Genomic DNA, 19,698 nt, shown 5'->3' on the forward strand with positions numbered 1-19,698 from the left:
CCCCTCCTGCTGGAAGTACAGTCTTTTTCAAACAGTTGTATTGCTAATATTTAGACCTCTCTGTAATGTTTACCTCCATTACTTTCCCTCAGTACCTATCAAGAAAGACTTAGCAATGGAAATGTTGAATGGCAGCACTATGGTTAGTCTCTACCCTGCTCCAAACCCAGGCACTTTCAAGGATGCATTACCTGTCTTCTTGAGACTTGTAGGTTTATTTTATCAGTGTACCAGGGTCTTCAAAATGAACTACTGTAAATCTGTTTCAGAATCTCTAAACAAGTTGGCTGCTACCTGGATTTCTCTTTAGGTGTCTACTCAACTTGTCTTAGATCTTCTGTTTGCTTGCTTTTCTTGAGTTATATTAATAAGTTGAGTGCATCAGCTTTCATTTCTTTTCAGTATTGGAATTCACCCTTTCTCAGCTGAAACACTACCTGCTAACATAGGTATTAAGGCAAACACTGCAAGTTTATTAAGTTAAATGTAATTGTATAAGCCACATTTTGATATGCATATACTGACATAGCTTGGACAATTAGAGATATATTTTGAAGCTGCCAAGTATGCACGTACTTGTTGTTTTTCCACAACTGAGACATAGAAATGAAAAGTCATGGGTCTTTTTTTGGTAGGATTTTGAAGTGATATATGAGGATTTAGTCAGTCTATTACCATGGATTTAAATAAAAGACTTGTGATTAACAGTTGTCCTTTGGTGCTGCAGATCTAGGTCATTGCTAGTTGTAGTTCAAGACAAATTTTAATTAGTTCTGTAAATGTTTACTTTTTATTGTGTTATTGCATTTGACAAGAACAGTCAACCCATCTGTAGGGTAGTGTTTGAACTTAGTGTTACCACATACATTTCAAGCTTGCTTTGGATTTGTAATGATAAAGGAGCAGGTTTAATGTCTTGATAACTGACATATCCCTTAGGTCTGTAGACTGCTTTTGCTGCTTTGTACTGTGAACCCTGGACCTCAGCTACAGCCTCAGGCAGGGCTGGCAGGTAAAGCTGACAAATAATTTTTTCCTCTCTGCAGAGCTTTTGTTGGGCCCGTGATCATCTTTTCTGCAAGGCTCTTGCTCCTGGGCTTCTACTGTGTCTTGTTTGCTGTTGCTCTGTTTATGAGTCACTGGGAAAAGACAGCAAGGCAGTCTGGGTCACGGTGCTGGTAACATGGTGACATTCTGCTTAGTGTCACTCTTTGATCCCGTCTTTAGGTGTTGGCCTGGTGTCGTTTCACCTCTCCTTCATCTTTAAGTGCCTGTCCATTTTTTGTTAGGAAATTAAAGAATTAAAGGATTTTTTTTTTTTTTTTTGGCTGCTTTTCAGTGGCAGTATTAGGAAAGTGGAATTTCTTTTCAGTATCTGGTGAAACAAATGAAAGAATCCCTTGATTCTAATTTTACAGCATATATCATGGGCTTTATACATTGGGTGTTTTGGTTACTTTCAGGCTGGATAGTAAAAGAACATTACAGTTCGGTCTAGGGATTTATCTAAAGACCTCTAGATATTTCTTGTCAGTCAGTTCTTCATTACAGTATAATTACTCAAGATAATGACATCTGTAGACTGAATCAGCTTTAATTAATATTTGGGTGTATCTAACAGTCCTGGTACACTGAAAGATACCTCTTTCCTTCTACAGTTGTTTAGAGTTAGAGCTGTGGTGATCTCATAGTGGAAAACATCCAGCGTTTCTAAAGCTTTCTCTCTCTTCCATTTGCCAACCCAGACCCCTGACTTTCAAAGCCAATTTTTGTCTAGGGTCATCAGTAACTACTGCAAAACTTACGGAGAAAGACAGAAGAGGCTTCAAAAGCACTAAAAAAAATCTTCAGTGGGCAGTTGCAGAAAGGCCCACATGATTTGAGAATATGACTGTGGTTTGATGTAGAAATGGTTTGACCCAATAATTATTAATCAAGAAATCTGAAGATTGTCAAACAGGATTCTAACATTGAATCTGGATATAGATTACCATCCACTATAGCCCACTACTTTTTCAGCTTTTTGATCTCCAAGTATCTCTTTTCTTGTAGGTATGATGAATATTGAAAGTTGTGCATTCCTCAGGTAGAACATCCGTAACATTACTTACATTACTTTAATAGTTACAGGCTCTTTCCTTAATGATAGCATAGTATAAAAGCAAAACAAAGCAAGAAACACTTCATATTTGGCGCACTGCCTGGGATAGGTGCCTGTACAGTGATTCCTCTTTCTGCTTGTCACTTGATGAGTCATTATTCTCTGCCCACTAACGGACTGGTCTGTCTCTTTGTCCATCCCTCAGACCATCTGCTTCAGGGAGGACTGAAACAGCAAGTACAGAGAGGATCTTCCTCCCCATATCCTTGGGCCCCAGGCTGATGAAATCAGCTGGGAAAATTAACCTCCCTCCCAGCTGGTGCACCCACACTGATGACTAGCTCCACTTTAACTAAAATGGGACTCTGGGACCCGTTACATGTGTGCTTGTGTGCATGGATGTTGGTGTGGATGAGCCTAGAGACAGCTGAAAGAAGACGACTAGGAAGAGTTTGCAGCACAGCCCACGAGGCCACTTTGTCCTGCAACTGACATACAATTGCTGTTGTTCTCTTACATGTTTTGGAATATTTTTTTTTTCACTAGAGTTAGGACATATTTCACATGAGTCAGATTTGCAACAAGACACTTTTGAAAGCTTTCCCAGTATAAGTTAAGTGCCAACATTATGATTGTCCCTTATATTACGATCTGAAACAGTCATGTCAGGAATCTCACAGGTTGCTTTGTCTTTGGTGGTGATTCTGACTCTTTCAAATATGTATTTTCAAAACAACTTCAATTAAAGTTTTTTCTTTCAATTTATGAGGTTCTCTGAAGACTTCACTTCCAGCATCTTGAAGACTGAAGGTGAAATGTTTGCATTTTCGTGCAAATCTAGTGCTTACAGAACGGTCAGATAACATCGACTTCCTTATATGACTCTGACAGTGTCTACTTGCTGGTACCTTCTTTCTGTCTTTTCATACTAAAATCTTATTTCAGGGAAAAGGAAAAGCAATAGCAGCAGTTCTTCAAGAGAAGATTCACCGCTGATCTGATGTTGCAGGAGAGTGTACGGCCTGCAAAACTAATGCCAATTACTGTATCAATCCTTGACCTTACGTACAAAATCCAACTACTGTTGGTTTTGTTGTCGACTAAGTTAAAAGATTTCTTTAATTAGATTCCTTTTCTCCAAACTTCTGTTCTTAGAAGGAACTGAGATGGACTTGTTCAGTAAACATCTTTAGCCATGTAAGAATGTATATTGTCATTCATTCTCACTAATGTTTTAAATCACTGAGCTATTTTCCTTTGTTGATACTGCATTTAATATTTATGAAAAGTAAGAGAAGAAAAATCCTGTCATCTTTTTAAGAGGTTTATTCTTTGTTAATTACTGACTGTTCTGGTTTATAGCTTTTCTTCCAGAATCAAGAAGAAAACTACTGCTTAATTATGTTTCATGTTTAATGCAAATCAGATCTTTGACTGAGTTTGCTGTGTTAATATATTGTACTAGAGCTACAAGAGGTCAAGTTTAAAAATGGACATCTATGAATCCTGCCTTGAAAGAGTCTACCTTTGCTATATAGAGTTTTGCAAATATACAGAGTTTTTGCTACACTGTTTCAGTTTATCCTGTTTCTATTGATTCTTTAATGTATGTTTTAGTCTATTCTTAACATCAGTGATGTTTGTTCGTTAAAGAAAAGACAGAAATGGTGCCTATGCTGGCAAAACCCTCATGTTATTGTAAATAACGTGATGACCAGGCATGATCATCTTGACTGCACATGTAGGAAGGGACTCAGCAAATGGAGGTCATTATTATTCCATGAGGCACAGCATGAGTCTGCAGTTGGTTCATCCTACTAAGTGCTTTGTCTGAGTAGGGATTTGAAGGACATGCTTGATTGTGAAAAGATTACAAAAATATTCTGGAGAGCACTTTTCAGTTTAGCTTTATATTAAAAATGTTGAAGTTTGACTGAAGTACTGCAGAATCAAGTGTTGATATTATAATGTGTTTTGACTTCATAAAAATTGACATAATCATTTTGGTGATTACCAGGTGATGTAGGTAACTGAAATACATCAAGACCTGCCTTAAGGAAACTACACTCTTTTTTGAGTTAACTTTTCCTTCTTGATAGTAATTTTGATTTAATATGCCACAAAGCAGAATTAAATGCAGGATAGCTTCCTGCCAACTTCCCTGTTTCAACTTCACCCAAGCTGTACTTAAAATCTGATGACCTTGCTGTGTATTCAAAATACTGGAATATTTTCCCCAGCACCGGACATTCTCACATGTGTGAATGTGGATAAAGGTGTTGTACCCTGTAGTATGGTGAAACTCACTAAAATGGAGGGTTGCCAAGTAACTCAGCATGCACTAGTCTTTCTGTAGCCTAAGAAAACCAGTGGGGCTAAAAAGCTGGAAATTAAAGTTACAGTTGTTCTATCAGCGTTCCATGTGGTAAGAGTAACTCACTGAAGAGAGCCTGCAAAAATATAATGAGCTAAACTAAAAGGATAGTCAGCAAAAGGAGAAACACTGTTTCTTAAATGGTCTAGGAAGAAGAGAGGAGAAATATGATTTGGAGATACACCCCCATTTTTTTTTTTTTTTTCTTCAAACCTTTGCTCTGTCTGGATTAGTTAAAACCTTGCTACTAGTTTACTGTTCATCACGTAAGGTACACTGAAGATGTATGTGTTGCAGTATTTTTAAACTTAAGCTTTGATTTGTCCTCTAGGCTGTGGATCTTTCTCTAGTGTTTTGAACAAAATTACTGGCAGATGTTGCTCTTTTCAGACAAGCTCTGACCACTACTTCCTTCACTTATCATAACTTCCTAAACTTCTTCCTGAGTGGATTATTGCAGCACTTCATAACTGATTGCACAGTAAATTCAGCTGAAGTTTCAGACAGTACAAAAGACCACAAAGGACTGCCCAGTTGTTGGCCAAAAAGGTGGTGGTTCTTTGGTGCAGATTCATCCATTTCCCTTTGCAGTTCAAAGGGATGGCCTTACGCACTCGGAGTCTCTAGTGAAACTCCATAGAAAATATCTGCATTCTTCAATCTAAAAACTTCAGCTCTTGGTCTAAATGTGAAGGGTTTAGGGATTTCAGTGGTTTAATTGCAGAAATATCTTCTGCAGAAAGTAAATAGTTTTTCCTCAAAAATCTTGTTAGTTGAAGTATAATTCTTCAGGGGGGGAACTTTCAACAAAATGAAAATTGAAAGCTTTGGTATTCGTTTCTTTCATTGACCCATCAGAATTTGGAAAGTGCTGGCTTAAACCTAGTAGTCACTAATGCACCCTTAGGGCAGAAGAGCTGCTCTGTCATCAGGCGGTGCTTTTAGTTCAGTCCTATTGCATGGGGAGAGTCAGCCTGCAAGCAGGGCAGATTGATTTGTTGGAGTTTGATGCATAAAAGGTTCTGCGTTTAGATTGGTTTGTGTGCTGGGAGTGACTAGTACTGAACATCCTCAGTCACCGTCTGTGAAGTACAGGGGTGCATTAGTTCAGCACTGGTTGAAACTATCACACATTGTTTATAAAAGTAGATGCTGGCATTTAGCTTAGTTTTCACGGCTTTTTGACAAGTCTCTAGTTAGTCACATGGAGGAGTTGTGTATGAGGAGGAAAGACATTTGCTAATAAAAACAAGGCCTTGATGTATCCCCTCTCAGGGTAAAGATCTTTCTCTATTATTGTCAACACTGCACAGTGAAAATTTGATCAGTCTCTGTACCTCTATGCATGAATAAATACATAGATTGGGAGTAACAGGATAGGATTGTGTAATGCGCCTGTTCTTTTGGGTGCTTTTCAGGTTCACATAAAATGTAATTTTGTTATATGGTCTAATTCTCTTTCTATATCCCAAGGAAAAGGGTGTGATGACTTTATCTAGCACTCTTTCACGTTTCTTTACATGCCCCCTGCCTCCCCGCCAAAAAAAAAAGGACAAATACACATAGTCTGTTCAAGCAAAATGTAGAGATTTTATTCACCAATTAGTGGGAGATATCCATCAGTCTTATGCTTTCTTCCTTTCTAATTTTCAGATGTATATCACCAACACAGTAAAAGCCAGAGGAACAAGGCTTGCAAAACCCGTTCTGTGTTTGGGCTTAATGTGCTTGGCTTTCCTTACTGGAATCAACAGAGTAGCAGAGTATCGAAATCACTGGTCAGATGTAATAGCAGGATTTGTAATTGGAATATCTATAGCAGTATTTTTGGTAAGTGTATATCTATGCTATTAATACTTCTGGTTGAAAAATCAGTGTATAAGTTTGTATCTCTTAAAAAAATATTGTCAGCCTTGACTTTTCGGACAACTAAATGACAGAAGAGGTGTTTTTAATTTTTGTTTCTAATTAAGTATCAGTTTCCTTAGTTATATTTACATACACTTGGAAATGTGAAGTCTAGAAAGGACTGATCAAATTATCTTTTTTGGCTTCCTTATCAACCAGATTGTAGCACTTCAACCAATAATTTTTGCATGAAGCTCCCCTTTAAGCAACTCTATATCTTTCAGAATAACATCTAGTTATGATTTTGAGAATAAAGTATTAAATTCAGTATAGTAATACCTACACTGATCAAAGAATAAGTAGCATTTCTTCTTTGGCTTTAAAGTAACCTTATTGAATTTATTTCATTCTCATTCAATTTTGCATTGAAATTTTATGTTATTCTGTATCAAAAAATCCTTGTTTAGCCTTTTTCTTTCTGGAATTGTGTTCCAAAACCAGATCATTAGTCACAGGTCACAATGACTAGTATCTGTGTCATAAAGCTGCCACTAATCTATTAATTACTTTCACTGGTAACTTCAGTGCAAGACTGTGGCATAGAATAGTCACTGCTGTTTACTGCCTCCAGGTTTGTCTGCATGACAGCTTGTAATAGTGCTAAAAACACCTTTTGAAATTTTTCCCCATGAACACACTTTTGAGCTTGATTCTTGGATCTCAAGGTCTTGATCTCAAGATCTTGGATCTGAAGACTTGGCTTGGCTGAGAACTCTCACAGTAATGGTTGAGGTGGGTGCTTTTTCTCCTGTGAGAAATGTGAGTTGTAGCTTTCGGTCTTCTATAAAATGTACCTGCTTGCACTTCCAAATATTCCCTTCCACACAAGATGTCCAGGATTTATAAATTTAGTTGTTTATTTTTTATTATAAATTTGGTTGATTATTTGTAGGAAGTTTTTCCATTCTGTTTGTGCCCCTAAAATCATAAAATAGAATAGAAAAGAAATCTGTCTCAGCATTTTTCTTATATATTGTGATAAATATTGCATAAACTCCTTTTAGTAGCATTACATCAGATTTCTTTGTGTTGTGAAGAAAATACAATGGGCAAACGTTGCAGCTTGGCTGTATGTCTGAATTAGTAGAAACACTAACTGGTATATATCATGTTGCTATATCCTTGTGGGAGAGTCACTGCTGCCCTGAGCAGTTTGGAGTTTAGTTCAAACTTGGGGATGATCGTTGCCTTCTTGTTCTCCCTTTCTTATTCTCTATTTGAGAAAGTCTTGGCTGCTCAAAGTTTAGATGTTACTGGCCTTTCATAGGAATTGAAGGTTATTGCCATCTTCTGCTGCACGTGTTCTGGACATCTATTCATGACACAGCTAATAATTGGTATTCTATTATTCAGCTTAGGTAATGGATTTGCTTTTAGATAGAGGGGTTTTTGATTCTCAGATGATGGATGTAACAATAAATTGGTTGAAAATCTTTTGTCTTGAAATATTAATTAAGGATTTTCTGTAAAACATGAACTTCACATTTCTGTGTTTCTACTGTGAGCCGTGACTAAAGCTGGTGTCAGTTCTGCCTAATTATGTATGACAGGATCAAAGCTCAAAAAATGAGTTGTTCCTTAGCTATTCTGTTGATCTTCTAATCTCTTCTAGGTTGTCTGTGTGGTAAATAACTTCAGAGGACGTCAGCCAGAACATGAACATTCTCATATGGATAATCTGGCCCAGATGCCCATGATCAGCATACCCCGAGTAGAAAGCCCTTTAGAAAAGGTAATGTCTGACTTTTTAAAAAACAATTAAATAAAATGTAGTTTTCCTGGAAGGATGATCCTAAACTATCTTGACAAGAGTGCCAAGTAATCAGATTTAAAGTAAGGAAAGATAGCAGTGAAGGAAAAAGAAGGGAAGAATTCAGACACTCCTTGGGAGACTCTTCATGTCACCTCCAAGACCAGTCACTGCATATCAGTCCAGTTTGCTGCTGTAGCCACTGCAAAGTCCATGGAGTCAGGCTGCGTAGATCTGAGGCCCTCTTTCCTTCTGTTCCTCAATTAAGTTTGATTAACACTTTGGCTGAGAGTCCATGGAGCTTGAAGTGCTCAGAAAGAAAATCTAACCCCTGAGCCCAAGGGTTTTGTCATTCAGGTACAAGTGGCACTTATCCTGTTTCTTTGGGGTATGTCCTCAGGCTAGTGTAGAGTGTGGGGTCCGGTCCCTTGTGGATCAACTATGGGGTTTTTATCATCAGGTGCGTGCTGGCCTCAGGGCAGGGCACCCATTTGGAAATGCTGGGGATCTGACATCTGCACTAGTGGGGCAAACAGCTTAATGAATGTGATGATAGTAGAGAGTAACAAGTAACATGGGACATACAGTAATTGCACAAAAGCCACCATCTCTTGCCAAAGCAAATGGGATTTTGGGCTAGGACTTGCTAGTGATAGTCTCCTGAATATGCCTGAGTAAGTTTCCTGAATTTGCATGAGTAAGTATTGTGATGTATTTAAAATATATTGTGGTTTCCTGTAATAAAAAGTTGCGTTTTTTAAGATGAACCTTTAGTATGTAAGTGTTAGATAAGATTATGTCTGAACAATTTTGGGAGCAAACAAACACTGAAATAGATAGCATAACCAAATGAAGAAAACATGTTAGGCGTTTTTACTGGGGGAAGGTTTGAACTACTAATGCAAAGTATGAAAGCAATTCAACTTTTTTCTTATTACTTTATCCGTCATTATTTGTTAAAATTTCCCATGTTATGCCCATGTTTGAAGATAGTGAACAACTCTAAACGGGGAAGGGGACCAAAAGTGTGTTTCTATGGCATTCTTTTAACTCCAAATTATAACTTACATTTTTTGATATTAAACGTAAGAAATGTTTTTAACCACTTCCCAGTCTTTCTTAGTCACTTGGAAGAGGCGGGAGTTGTCCTTATATAAGAATGGCTGCTAGCCCTGGGTTTGTTATGCCTTTCCCTGGAGGGAAAGAAGATTTCTTTTGAGAATGATCTAACACGCCTTTTTGAACCAAATATGTCTAAGCTACTTCTGCTGATATGTTGTCATAAGGAGGTCAGAGTCTAATTTGCTTGAGCAAGTGTTTAGATGATGAATGTGTATCTTCAAAATAATCCATTCAGTAAACTTTCTGTAAAATGTCAAAACAAAACAAGATGTCAGTTGGCCTAGGACATATCACATGAATAAGAGCATGTCTTATTTATGTGCTAGGCTCCCCTGCAGTAGAAGCCATTTCTGTGACTCAAAAGCCATCATAGGCAATAAATACACATTATCTGGCTGTTGAATTTTTCTTTTTCCTTTCAGGGAAAAAAGAGATCATGTTAACTTAGTGTTTCTACCTGATTTGACACCCTCACTCATGATGAACACTGTTCTATTTCTCAGAATTGACCTAGGTTTGATTGAAATATTGTGGGGAAAACTTTGGGAGAGTGTGAAAGGTGGTGGCAGGAATGTTTGCTTTGCTTGAGTTCACATTTGTGAACTGCCAAGGTCTCTTATTATATGAAAGAACATATTTCCTTTGAACCCATATTCGCATGGCAGTAGAAGGTAGTTGTTTGCTGTCATGGAACTTGTCTCTGGATAATTATATTGAAGACCGCCGCAGGGTGGTCTTGGTGATATCTCAGTGTGTGAGTTCATCTTTATCTATGTTGCAAAGCCTTTCTTCTTTCCAGACAGAGAGGAAGAGATGGGAGTTTGCTATTTGTTGGGAAATGCTTTCTCCTGTTTCCACCCTCAGAAAGTTTAAATTTGAAGTAGCAAATAATTGATGAAAAAATTACTTACATGTGAGTGCTTCAGATGTTGAGTTTTTGTGGACTTTTTTTTTTTAATGTTTAGTCTAAAGTTTTAGATAGAAGCTGGGCCCTGTTAAATAAAAGGCACAAAGAGTAATACTTATGTGGAACAAAGGTCTAAATTGAACCATTTCAATTAACTACCACCACTAAAAGAATTATTAACTTAGTTTTTTCCTTTTAACTCCCTTCTTATTTTACATCCTTTGCTCTTCTCTGGAGAGAGAGAGGTGCTAAATAATTTGTGTGATACTTGCCTTTTGCCTACTTTAGCCATGTGCGAGTTACTTTTCACTACATTTCAGTTAGGGCTGTTCTATATTCTGAAAGCACATATGTTTACATGTGGCTTATTTTAAATCTGTTTTTCCTTATTCTCAATGTGCAAGCTCCTGTGCCAGTGTTAAAGTCAGCTTACTGTCAGAAATTAGCACCAAGAGTAGCACAAATCCTGACTGACTGAAGTTATAATGGGCTAAGACAGTGCAAGCATGAAACAATGCAAGTCTGTTATTGGTATTTAAAAATAAGAACTATGTGTGTGTCTGGGAGCGAGCAATTCAAAGATGCTGTCTTAAAGAATGGCTTAATTAGAAATGCCTACCAGATGGGACCTCAGACATTGCAATTTTGTTATAAATTTACCTGTAAATGAATAAGCACATTGTGCATCACACAGACCTCCAAGCACCTTATTTTTGTGTTTCCCGATCTGCTACTTGCTATTCCAGTGCTTTTTCCTGATGGAGAACGAATGCTCTTGGCATGCTTTGCATGCTGTCCGTGTTGCCACTGTCTGAGATCTGGTGGAGGTCAAGAGCTACATTTGAAGTGCACTTAAATAGTAATATGTGTACTTGTAATATTCTGAATTGAGCTGCTGCTGGTTAATGATGAGGGTAGATCATTTTTGCATGACACTTCTGTTTAATTGTGGTGCATGCAGATGATTAAGCTGTTCTGCATGGGTATCCACTTCTCATGCACTCAAATGAGCCATATAGTTACAGAGTGTCTCCTTGAAGAACCCTTGCCAGAGCTGGCTCAGCAATGCAGACTTATTGCTTTCACCTTAACTACATTCATCCTCAGAATTAATGAGAAGAATGAAAGCCAAGAAACCTCATCACTCATCCATCTGCTCCTTTTTCTCTCCTGTCTCTGACCTTCTTCATCTCTTACAAGACAATTCATGTTGCAGTTAGCTGGCTCTCTTCTTACCGTGGGCAAGGTTAGAGATTCCTGTTCTTTTGCAAGAGTTACTGGGAAATAGGAGTATTCTCGTGGTACCTGGAAGAGTTTAAAGTTCAACTTCGTCCAGTGCAGTCACAAACTATTTTTTCGTGTTTCAGGGGAGACTGATGTTATTTCATACTAAAGTCACCTGAAATTGGCCAGGGCTTACAGAGGGCTCATACACGTCCCGTAGTAGTTGCTGACTCTCCTAGCCTTTTAAAAAAAATTACTATTCTAGCTTTAAAAAAAGCAAATGCTAAGGGAACATGGAGCATTTTAGGACTAATTGAGGCAGTAGATAGAATGCTGAGGATAGAGGTTTTAGAAGGAAGTGTTTGGTTTAGGAGAAGCACTATGGTTTGTCTCCTGTGAGATGATAACTGTGTCAGATCATCAGTACTTTCTGTAGCTGTTCAACATTATTTGCACAGTGGGTTCTCTGCAGTGCTCTGTTTGACAGCTAAGCTGCATTTATCCCCAAAGCCTCTGCTTGGCGTTCCTGCTTAGTGCTACTTCTGTCAGCAATGCCCAAACCATGTCCCCAAACACAGCCACCATTCCTTGTTGCAATGAGGTTTCTTATACTCCACCCACAGGACTGACTCTCCAGCATGACTATGAACTGGAAACAGATAGTTCAGGGTCTTTAGGTTAGAGTGTCTCTCCTCTCTCTCAAGCACAGCCATTTCTAACTTTTAATGGTGATAAGCATTTAGAATTCCTCTCACAATATGTAACACTCTTGTTGCCTAACCAATTGCTAGTGACTATCAGGGTTGATTGTCTCAAAAATCTTGTTGGGTTTGACACTGTAATTCTTGGTTCTTTTGTGTGCATGCCAAAGGTAATGGTGGTGATAAAACATTTTAACAACAGTAAGTATAGATATTGCAATGGATCTTGATAGTATTTTAAGACTGGGGAAGCTTACCCCTTCTGTTTTTAGTACATAATGTTTTTTTCTATTTACTCTATCTTGATTATTCATGAGATACAGAATAGTTTCTTCACAGTGTCAGAAAAGGATATTTCTAATTTTAATTCTCAGAGTTACTGCTTTTTCTCTGGTCTTAAGTATTTTGGTAGTAAGAAGCCTTTCAGTGGTGCGTGTACCTGTGTACACCCAGCGTGGCCTGGGGAGTCCCCGGGCTCTCTAGGCAGACTGGTGGCCTGTCACTGAGCTCACAGACTGAGAGCAGAACACAGAGATGTTTTAGCTGATCATACTATAGGCAAACAGAGGAGAGGCTTTGTATCTATTTCTGTTCCTTGAAAATGTTTTAGATCAGAAGTATCCAAGTGCTGCTGTGCTTGATGTCCAAAGGTGTGCATAGGTTTCCATACAGACCATGTTTTAGTGCATGTATGGGTATCTCTGGGACAGCCTGACTAGAGTCCATGTGCTTATGTTAGCTTGCAGGGAGATTTTCAGACTTCTGTTGTCATAATCGTTCTCCCTTGATAATACAGTATGTTAAAGGAGATACAATACAACGTTGTTTCATGCATAGAAACACATACCCAGGAGAGGCAGCTCATAAAAGACCATAAGCAATTTTGTTTGAATGTCAAGCATTTAAAATTGAATTCAGGTCCTACTCGTCTGCTTAAATCTACTTCTGGGGGATTGTACAAGAATTGTTTCTGTGTGAATGCAAACTGTGATAACCACATAAAACATTCAGATAAAATAATACTTAAACATAGGAAAAGGAACAATATATTCAGTGTGACTCCTCAAATAAACATGTTGTAGGTGTTACAGAATCAAGGTATTAGGAACAATCAAGAAGATGCTTTACAACAAAGCTCCCTCAAAGCACGCATCACTAGGTTCTTCTCCTGGATATCAGGAATGGACTGTTTTGAACATCTTCATCGAAGGCAATAAGCTGATGTGCGCAAGAGCGCACACGAGTGTTTGTGTGTGGAACTGAAGCACGGGCAGATGCAGTGTGGCGGCAGCGTTCTGTGCAGGTCTTCAATGTTTTAAATGGGGAATTTCACTTGAACTCAGTCTTATCTCTAAAAGTGTCATTCGGCCAGTAAAAGCATAAAATAGACTTTGCTGACCCGGCAACCTGTATTATAACATTAATGTATGATAAATTATCATTTGCCTGAACTACTACAGTAGTACTTTCTATTTCTTTTAACAAAAGGAACTCCACTGTGTGGAGTACTATAAACAATTTTTCAAATTCCCGTTTTCAAAAATTGAGAAATCTTTTTTGGGATGATGACTTATTTTTGAATATTTCTAACTTTATTCGTGAGAGCAGAACAAAAAAATGTCAGGTAAAAAATATTTAATATATATAGCGAAAACTGCAAACCACAAAAAAAGTTGTTATAGATTTTTTTTCAATGCTTTAACATTATAGAATCACTTATAAACAGCAATGAGTTAAAATATTAACAGAAGAGATACAGGTATCACTCATTTTCCCCCAGAAATCTGCACTCAAGGCTTAGCCTCTAGCTTTCATTGTCCTGTTAGCGGTGTGAGAGCACGGCCGTGAAGCATGCTTTGTCCATGTGCTGCTGACACCAAGCTATCCTGTCAGTTTAGAATGAATCGTACAAAAGTTGGCATGCCTGTCTGTGAAACTGCTGCCATGGAGCAGACCCTCAGCACATTCTAATTCTTTTGCGTACCATAGGGAAAATCATTTCCCATGGAGTTGGAGGAGCTGAGCTGCGGTGCATGGCTGTTTGCTTGTCTCCTGCATCTGTGTGAATTTGTGTGCTGATAGTGGTTTGTATCTCACACTGAGCTTTGTCACAGTAAATCTAAGCAGAAGCAAAAGAGCATGGTAAGAGAGATGAAATGCAGTTATTCAAGAGGGATGCTGTTTGGTTGTTGTTTTGTTGTTTGGTGTGGTTTTTTTGGTTGCTTTTTTTGTGTGTGTGTGATTTATTTTTTTGGTGTGTTTTTTTTTGTGTGTGTATTGTGTTTTTTTTTTCCTGTAAAGAGTCTCAGCAAGACTTATTTCTAGTTAGAGACGATAACATATGAAAAAGCATGAATAACTCAGACAGTTGCATGAATCTGTATCAGTGATTCTTGCCCATCAGCAAGTGATTAATTTTGACCTAGTTATGCATCACCCTGCTGAGTCTGTTGAAATGAATTGACAAGTCTTCACTAAGGTTCAAATCAATAGCTCTGCAATCGGTGGCTTAGTAGGTCTCTCTGAGAGTTTATTGAGGAAGCGGGATTTTCTTCTGTGTTATTATATGCCATGATCTGCATGTCCTTCCAAGGATGGTGACCTGCTCATTTGGAAACTATAGCTGGCAGGAGTGTGAACCACATTCTCCTTTCCTAAGTAATAGTTACCCAGCCCTGAATTAATGCCAAATGAAAGAGCATTTGGTTCTCTGCATCACAGACGAACGTGTGTCACTTAGAGAAAGAAATAGCATGTAACAGGACCTGAAAGAATTTATTAGAATAAGTAACGAGGAATTTTTTTCCTCAGAATTCCTCATTTTTAAACCATCTTATCAACAAAGCGAATAATTTTAGACTGGTGCTGGCTTAAGTTGACAGGATAATATTCAGGTCAAAATAAGAGAAAATAAACACTGTGTAAGAAAATGTCATAATAGCCTCACAGCGCCTCCAGAGCCGTTGAGGTTGCCCAATGTATTGTCCTTCCTGTACTGAAGGCAGAAGATGGCCTGAAAACTAAAAGGCTTTGAAACGCGAATGTTTTCTTTTCTAATTAGAAAATCTAATTTTGCTTTGTCTCCTGCAGAATCAAAATCTGGAAACAATTACATTTGCTAATATTGTTTACTAAAAATATTTTCGCAGAAAGTTGCACATGGATTCTTTATCTAATGCTTTTTAAAAAATCTGCTGGCTGTGGTTTAATCATTGTTATTTACTTAAAATGTATTCATTCTAGTTTGGAGATGAATCTACATAGATGCTTACTGTTTGGTGGTGGTCTCTTATGAAAGCTGTCATAAAATAAAGCAAGACTAGAGCTAAAATGCATATACAGGGGAGGGGAAAGAGAGCCCCTCCTCTGGGCACAGTGCAGTTATGGCACAGTGAGAGAGGAAGCAAAGCTGACAGCATGTTTGAAGGGGGAGAAATAAGAGGCAGATCTCCTGTGCTTCCACTCAAGGTGCTTCTAAATTCCTTTCTGCAGTGGGAAAATCAAAGATGCCTCCTGCCACACAGACTGATAGACAAATATCCAGATAGTTTAAAGAAGAACTGAGAAATAGAAACTTGTGTGGTGACCACTGTTTCTCTTCAGCACTTTCTATGTTATGTGATAAGGGATTTTTCTGAAGGACTTAGAACAGCTTCCTCTAAGTGGGACAAAAAAGGGAGTTCTATCCTACTGTCCATGAGATATCTACATCCCTCCTCCTCTTCAGCTTACACCTCCTCCCTTCTGAGTTTGGTCTGCTCCAGGAGGGGAGGTGATCAGAGAAATCTGCAGTGCTTTGCCTGGTACTATATCCCTCTGTGCATTTTTGTGCTGGGCAACAAACACATGGCTTAATGTCAAGATTCCCTTTATTAATTTTACACATTGCATGTTTTATAAAATTGGTGGCAGTCAAGGGTACTGTGTGTCTGAAGAGAATGTACCATTCCTTTGGGTCCTGCACATCACTGTGCAGTTGAGTCTTCACCTACCAAATACTTGCAGAGGCACTTGCTTAGGTTAGAGCATGAAAAAGTAGCAAAGCTCTTTGGGATGCTGCAGTTTTAATGTGTAGAGTCACGTGTAGCATATCCACATTCTGATACACATCTTTGAGTTCATAAGAATCATCCCATTGAAGGGAAGAGGAGAATAGCATTGCAAATGAAGAGGACACTGCAGTGATTCTGAAAAAATGAAATTTTGAATATAAGCTCTCAACTGCTAAATGCAATTTTGTTGTAGCATTTCACCATTTGATTCTGTGCCATCAAACTCATGAGGAGCAATGAATCTTTTAAAAAGTGCAACATTAAAATGGTATGAACACTGAAATAGAAGATTATAATCTGTCAGAAACTATCACTTTAGTTTCTAGGAATTTTGCTTTTAATTATGAATAAGGTAGGAATAAAAGTACAGCTTACTCAATTATTCACATTGTTACTTAATTTTAAAAACCCAATTGAAACCTAAAATTTGTAGAACCATTGCACCTAATCACTTTGTTCAGCATACTTAGGTATGGAGACTTTCAGCAGTTAACAAAGAATTTCTGTGGGAGTGAAAGCACTGCAGTGAAAACCAGTTTTATTTACATCATCCTGCAATAGTCTCCAAGTATAAGGCTGTCCCTGAAGCACAGGAGGCAAATATTTTCACAAGAGCGCTGATATTTATCTGTGTGGTTTCTGGGTTTTTATCTGTTTGTTTTTCCTTTAACTCGTAGAACCACATCACGGCCTTTGCAGAAGTCACATGATGTTGACGCTGATGTGTATTCACTCCATTGGACTTCATCTCTTTTCACAGCCCACACATGATAATTGCAGTGTATCAAAATAAGAAATTTTTAGAAGTCCTATTTCTGACTTGATTTTTACATCATTAAAATGATACCAACATTTTGAAGAATTCTTAAATATTAGAACGTCACTTTACTTTCAAGCAAAAATAGTAACTGTTTACTTTTTGATGGAATGGGGCAAACTGAGCACTAATTATATTTATCTGACAATACCCTCTGTTTTGGCTTCTCATTGTTTTTAATGGTTCATGTACCTATTCCAACAGTACTTCATGTTTTGATTTGACTTTGAGTTTTTAAAATCTACATTTTTAATTCAGCATGATCTTGTTTCCATTTGAGGCAATTTCAGTGTATAAAAACTAGACAAATATTATGTTCTGTATGAAAATGCTGTTTGCACATTGTATTATGCTGTATTCCATGTAAGATATCATTCAAACAGTATGTTATATGTAAGACTGGTGCTTCTGCTTTTGAAGAGAAAAAAATGCCAATTTTTACTGTAATAAGTATTGTATCATAATTAAAAGTTTATTTATTTGGATATTTTCCTGACATAATTGTAGTAGAACTGTTGTTTTGTAGTTCTTGAATGTCTTGGATGATATATATGTATCTAGGTTAAAAGAAATGAAAATAATATAGAAAGTTTGATCATTGATATATTCTTTATTACTAATGATATCCCATGGAAAGTTAAAGGCTCAATTCTTAGCTCAGCATATCTGATGGGAAGCCATGCTGTTCATAAATCATTTGAACAAATTATTGAAGGAAGCCTGCAGCTTCTCATATTTGTTGTACACCCTGATATTATGCTGGGAGAATGGGTGCCAAGATAAGAAGAGAGTCACTGGCTTAGTGAGAAAAGTGCGTATGAGTTTCTACTCTCCATTTTCATGTTGAAGAACTCATGGAAAAAACAAAATGGTTTCATTAATTTTCTTCAGCCCAGGTGACCAGGACAGGCAGAATTTCTCTCTTCAAATCTTTCTATCTCTGTTTGTGTTTCAGGGCCATATTATTACAAAAAATATCCCATCAGTCTGTACAGTGTTGACAAATTGATTTTTTTTCTTCAACATCAAGCAGTGTTATTATATCTCTGTTACTGCTGTGAATAATCAAATTGAGCCTCCCCTTCAGAAGACAACTTTGTCTATTCATAGTGAAGTTGTCCTATAAAAATTGAGCACCAAATGGATCTGAGTATTGTAGCTGCTGAAGATGCTCTTAACATCTGCCAGAAAGTTTTCCTCTGGCAACAGCTGATACCACACTAGCACTATAGACGCATCGAGAATAGTAATGGTCAGTTCAGGCTGTCAAACATTCTAGATCTTAAATTTTCCATCATGCAGTGTATTCCTTGTCATTAATCATCATTTGAAGATGTTTGAAACATAAGGCTGTAGAATCAGGTATATATTTTCTATGATTAATTCTGAAGTATTCCCACATAGTCATCCAGGTAATACCTGCTTTTAACTACTTATTTTAGCCTCCACTTTCACTAAAACGCAAATACATAAGTGATGCCTGACAAACAGGGCAAGGCCAAGTCATCTTTGAGTGGAGAGAGCATATCTCACAAAGTCACTGTGCTAAGCTGAGAATTAGGGAATAAAGAAATATATCAGTGGGGAGAAAAGTCCTAGAATAGAGCCCTTAGCTACAATGACATTACTTAGGTGATTGAAAATCCACCTTTATTAGACTATCAACTGTGTTTACAAAATTGTAGTAGGTCCAAAGCTTGTATCACCATTTTAGACACACGTACCTTTCTCTTAGTCTAGCTATTTAGAGTCCAAGGTACTAATGATTTCTCTGTGTGCAGATTTAAATGAAATCTTCACTCATTTTTGCATGGTAGCAAACCTGCATTTTTTATATCTGATTTATAAGATTACCAAGAGATTCTTTTATGTTAAAAGAGATGACTCTTTTTTCAGTGTACTGTATATCATCAGCTTGTAACTGGTCTCTTTCTCTCTCAGGATCTTTCCCAGTCAAATATTTGGGTTAAATTTCTCATATTATCTCTGTGAACCAGCAGTGAGAAAACAAAAAGAGAGACACTCTGCTGTATAATGTATTTTTAAATAAAATAATTTTTCATTCCTATGTAGTGTATTCTTTATAGATATCTGCTCTAGATATATTTTGTTTGATAATGTACAAATAATGAAATGATGATTTTTAAGTCAGCTGCATTTGGCGATATATTTTTCACAATTAACCAGGAATTCCCACAGATAACTACCTTCCCTTAGAGGTGTTTCTGGTGAATTTGAAAAGCAGGAGAGGAAGAGCTGTATTGCAGAAGGGTCCACAGACAGTTGGTGAAAGACTCTCCCCAGAATGTGGACCAGCCAAGCTCCAGACCCTACTTTGATGGATTTTCAGAAGTGACAAGAATTTACCCCTCCTGCACCTCTTCACTGCGCTGGAGCTTTGGCCTTCACTCTTCCGTTCTGGACCTGAAAAAGTTTACATAGGAGGCTTGCTAAAACAAAAGTAAGTTGGTATTTTCTGGCTAAAATGGCTTTTTCATGGTTGTTTTTAACAAAATCCTGGTGAGGAACCTATGACAAACAATCATCATCCCTCATTCAGGGGTTCTGGTGCAGAGTGGTTCCTAATAGAAACACTGTGGTTGAACCATTTCAATGGTTTTGAATGCAGCTGGTTTTCTGATCCTCATGGACCTTTCTGCGTGTACTTCAGTGAAACAGCTCCACTCTATTTATAAATGAGATGTTTAAGAAGTATCTCTAATGCTAAATGCTGCTGTGTTC

General features: G+C 37.7%; 1 protein-coding gene across 1 annotated transcript in view; it reads left to right on the forward strand.

Annotated features, from left to right (window-relative positions):
• PLPPR5 (phospholipid phosphatase related 5) overlaps nucleotides 1-19,024 on the forward strand; it is a 44,795-nt gene extending 25,771 nt beyond the window's left edge. The window contains exons 4-6 of the mRNA XM_082053796.1: nucleotides 6,129-6,305; nucleotides 7,996-8,115; nucleotides 16,817-19,024. Coding sequence (XP_081909922.1) covers nucleotides 6,129-6,305; nucleotides 7,996-8,115; nucleotides 16,817-16,849 — 330 coding nt within the window. The 3' untranslated portion in view covers nucleotides 16,850-19,024. The remainder of the gene's footprint in view (nucleotides 1-6,128; nucleotides 6,306-7,995; nucleotides 8,116-16,816) is intronic.
• The last annotated feature ends 674 nt before the right edge of the window (nucleotides 19,025-19,698 follow it).

Source organism: Streptopelia decaocto (assembly GCF_964273445.1).
Source record: "Streptopelia decaocto genome assembly, chromosome: 5".
Taxonomy (NCBI): domain Eukaryota; kingdom Metazoa; phylum Chordata; class Aves; order Columbiformes; family Columbidae; genus Streptopelia; species Streptopelia decaocto.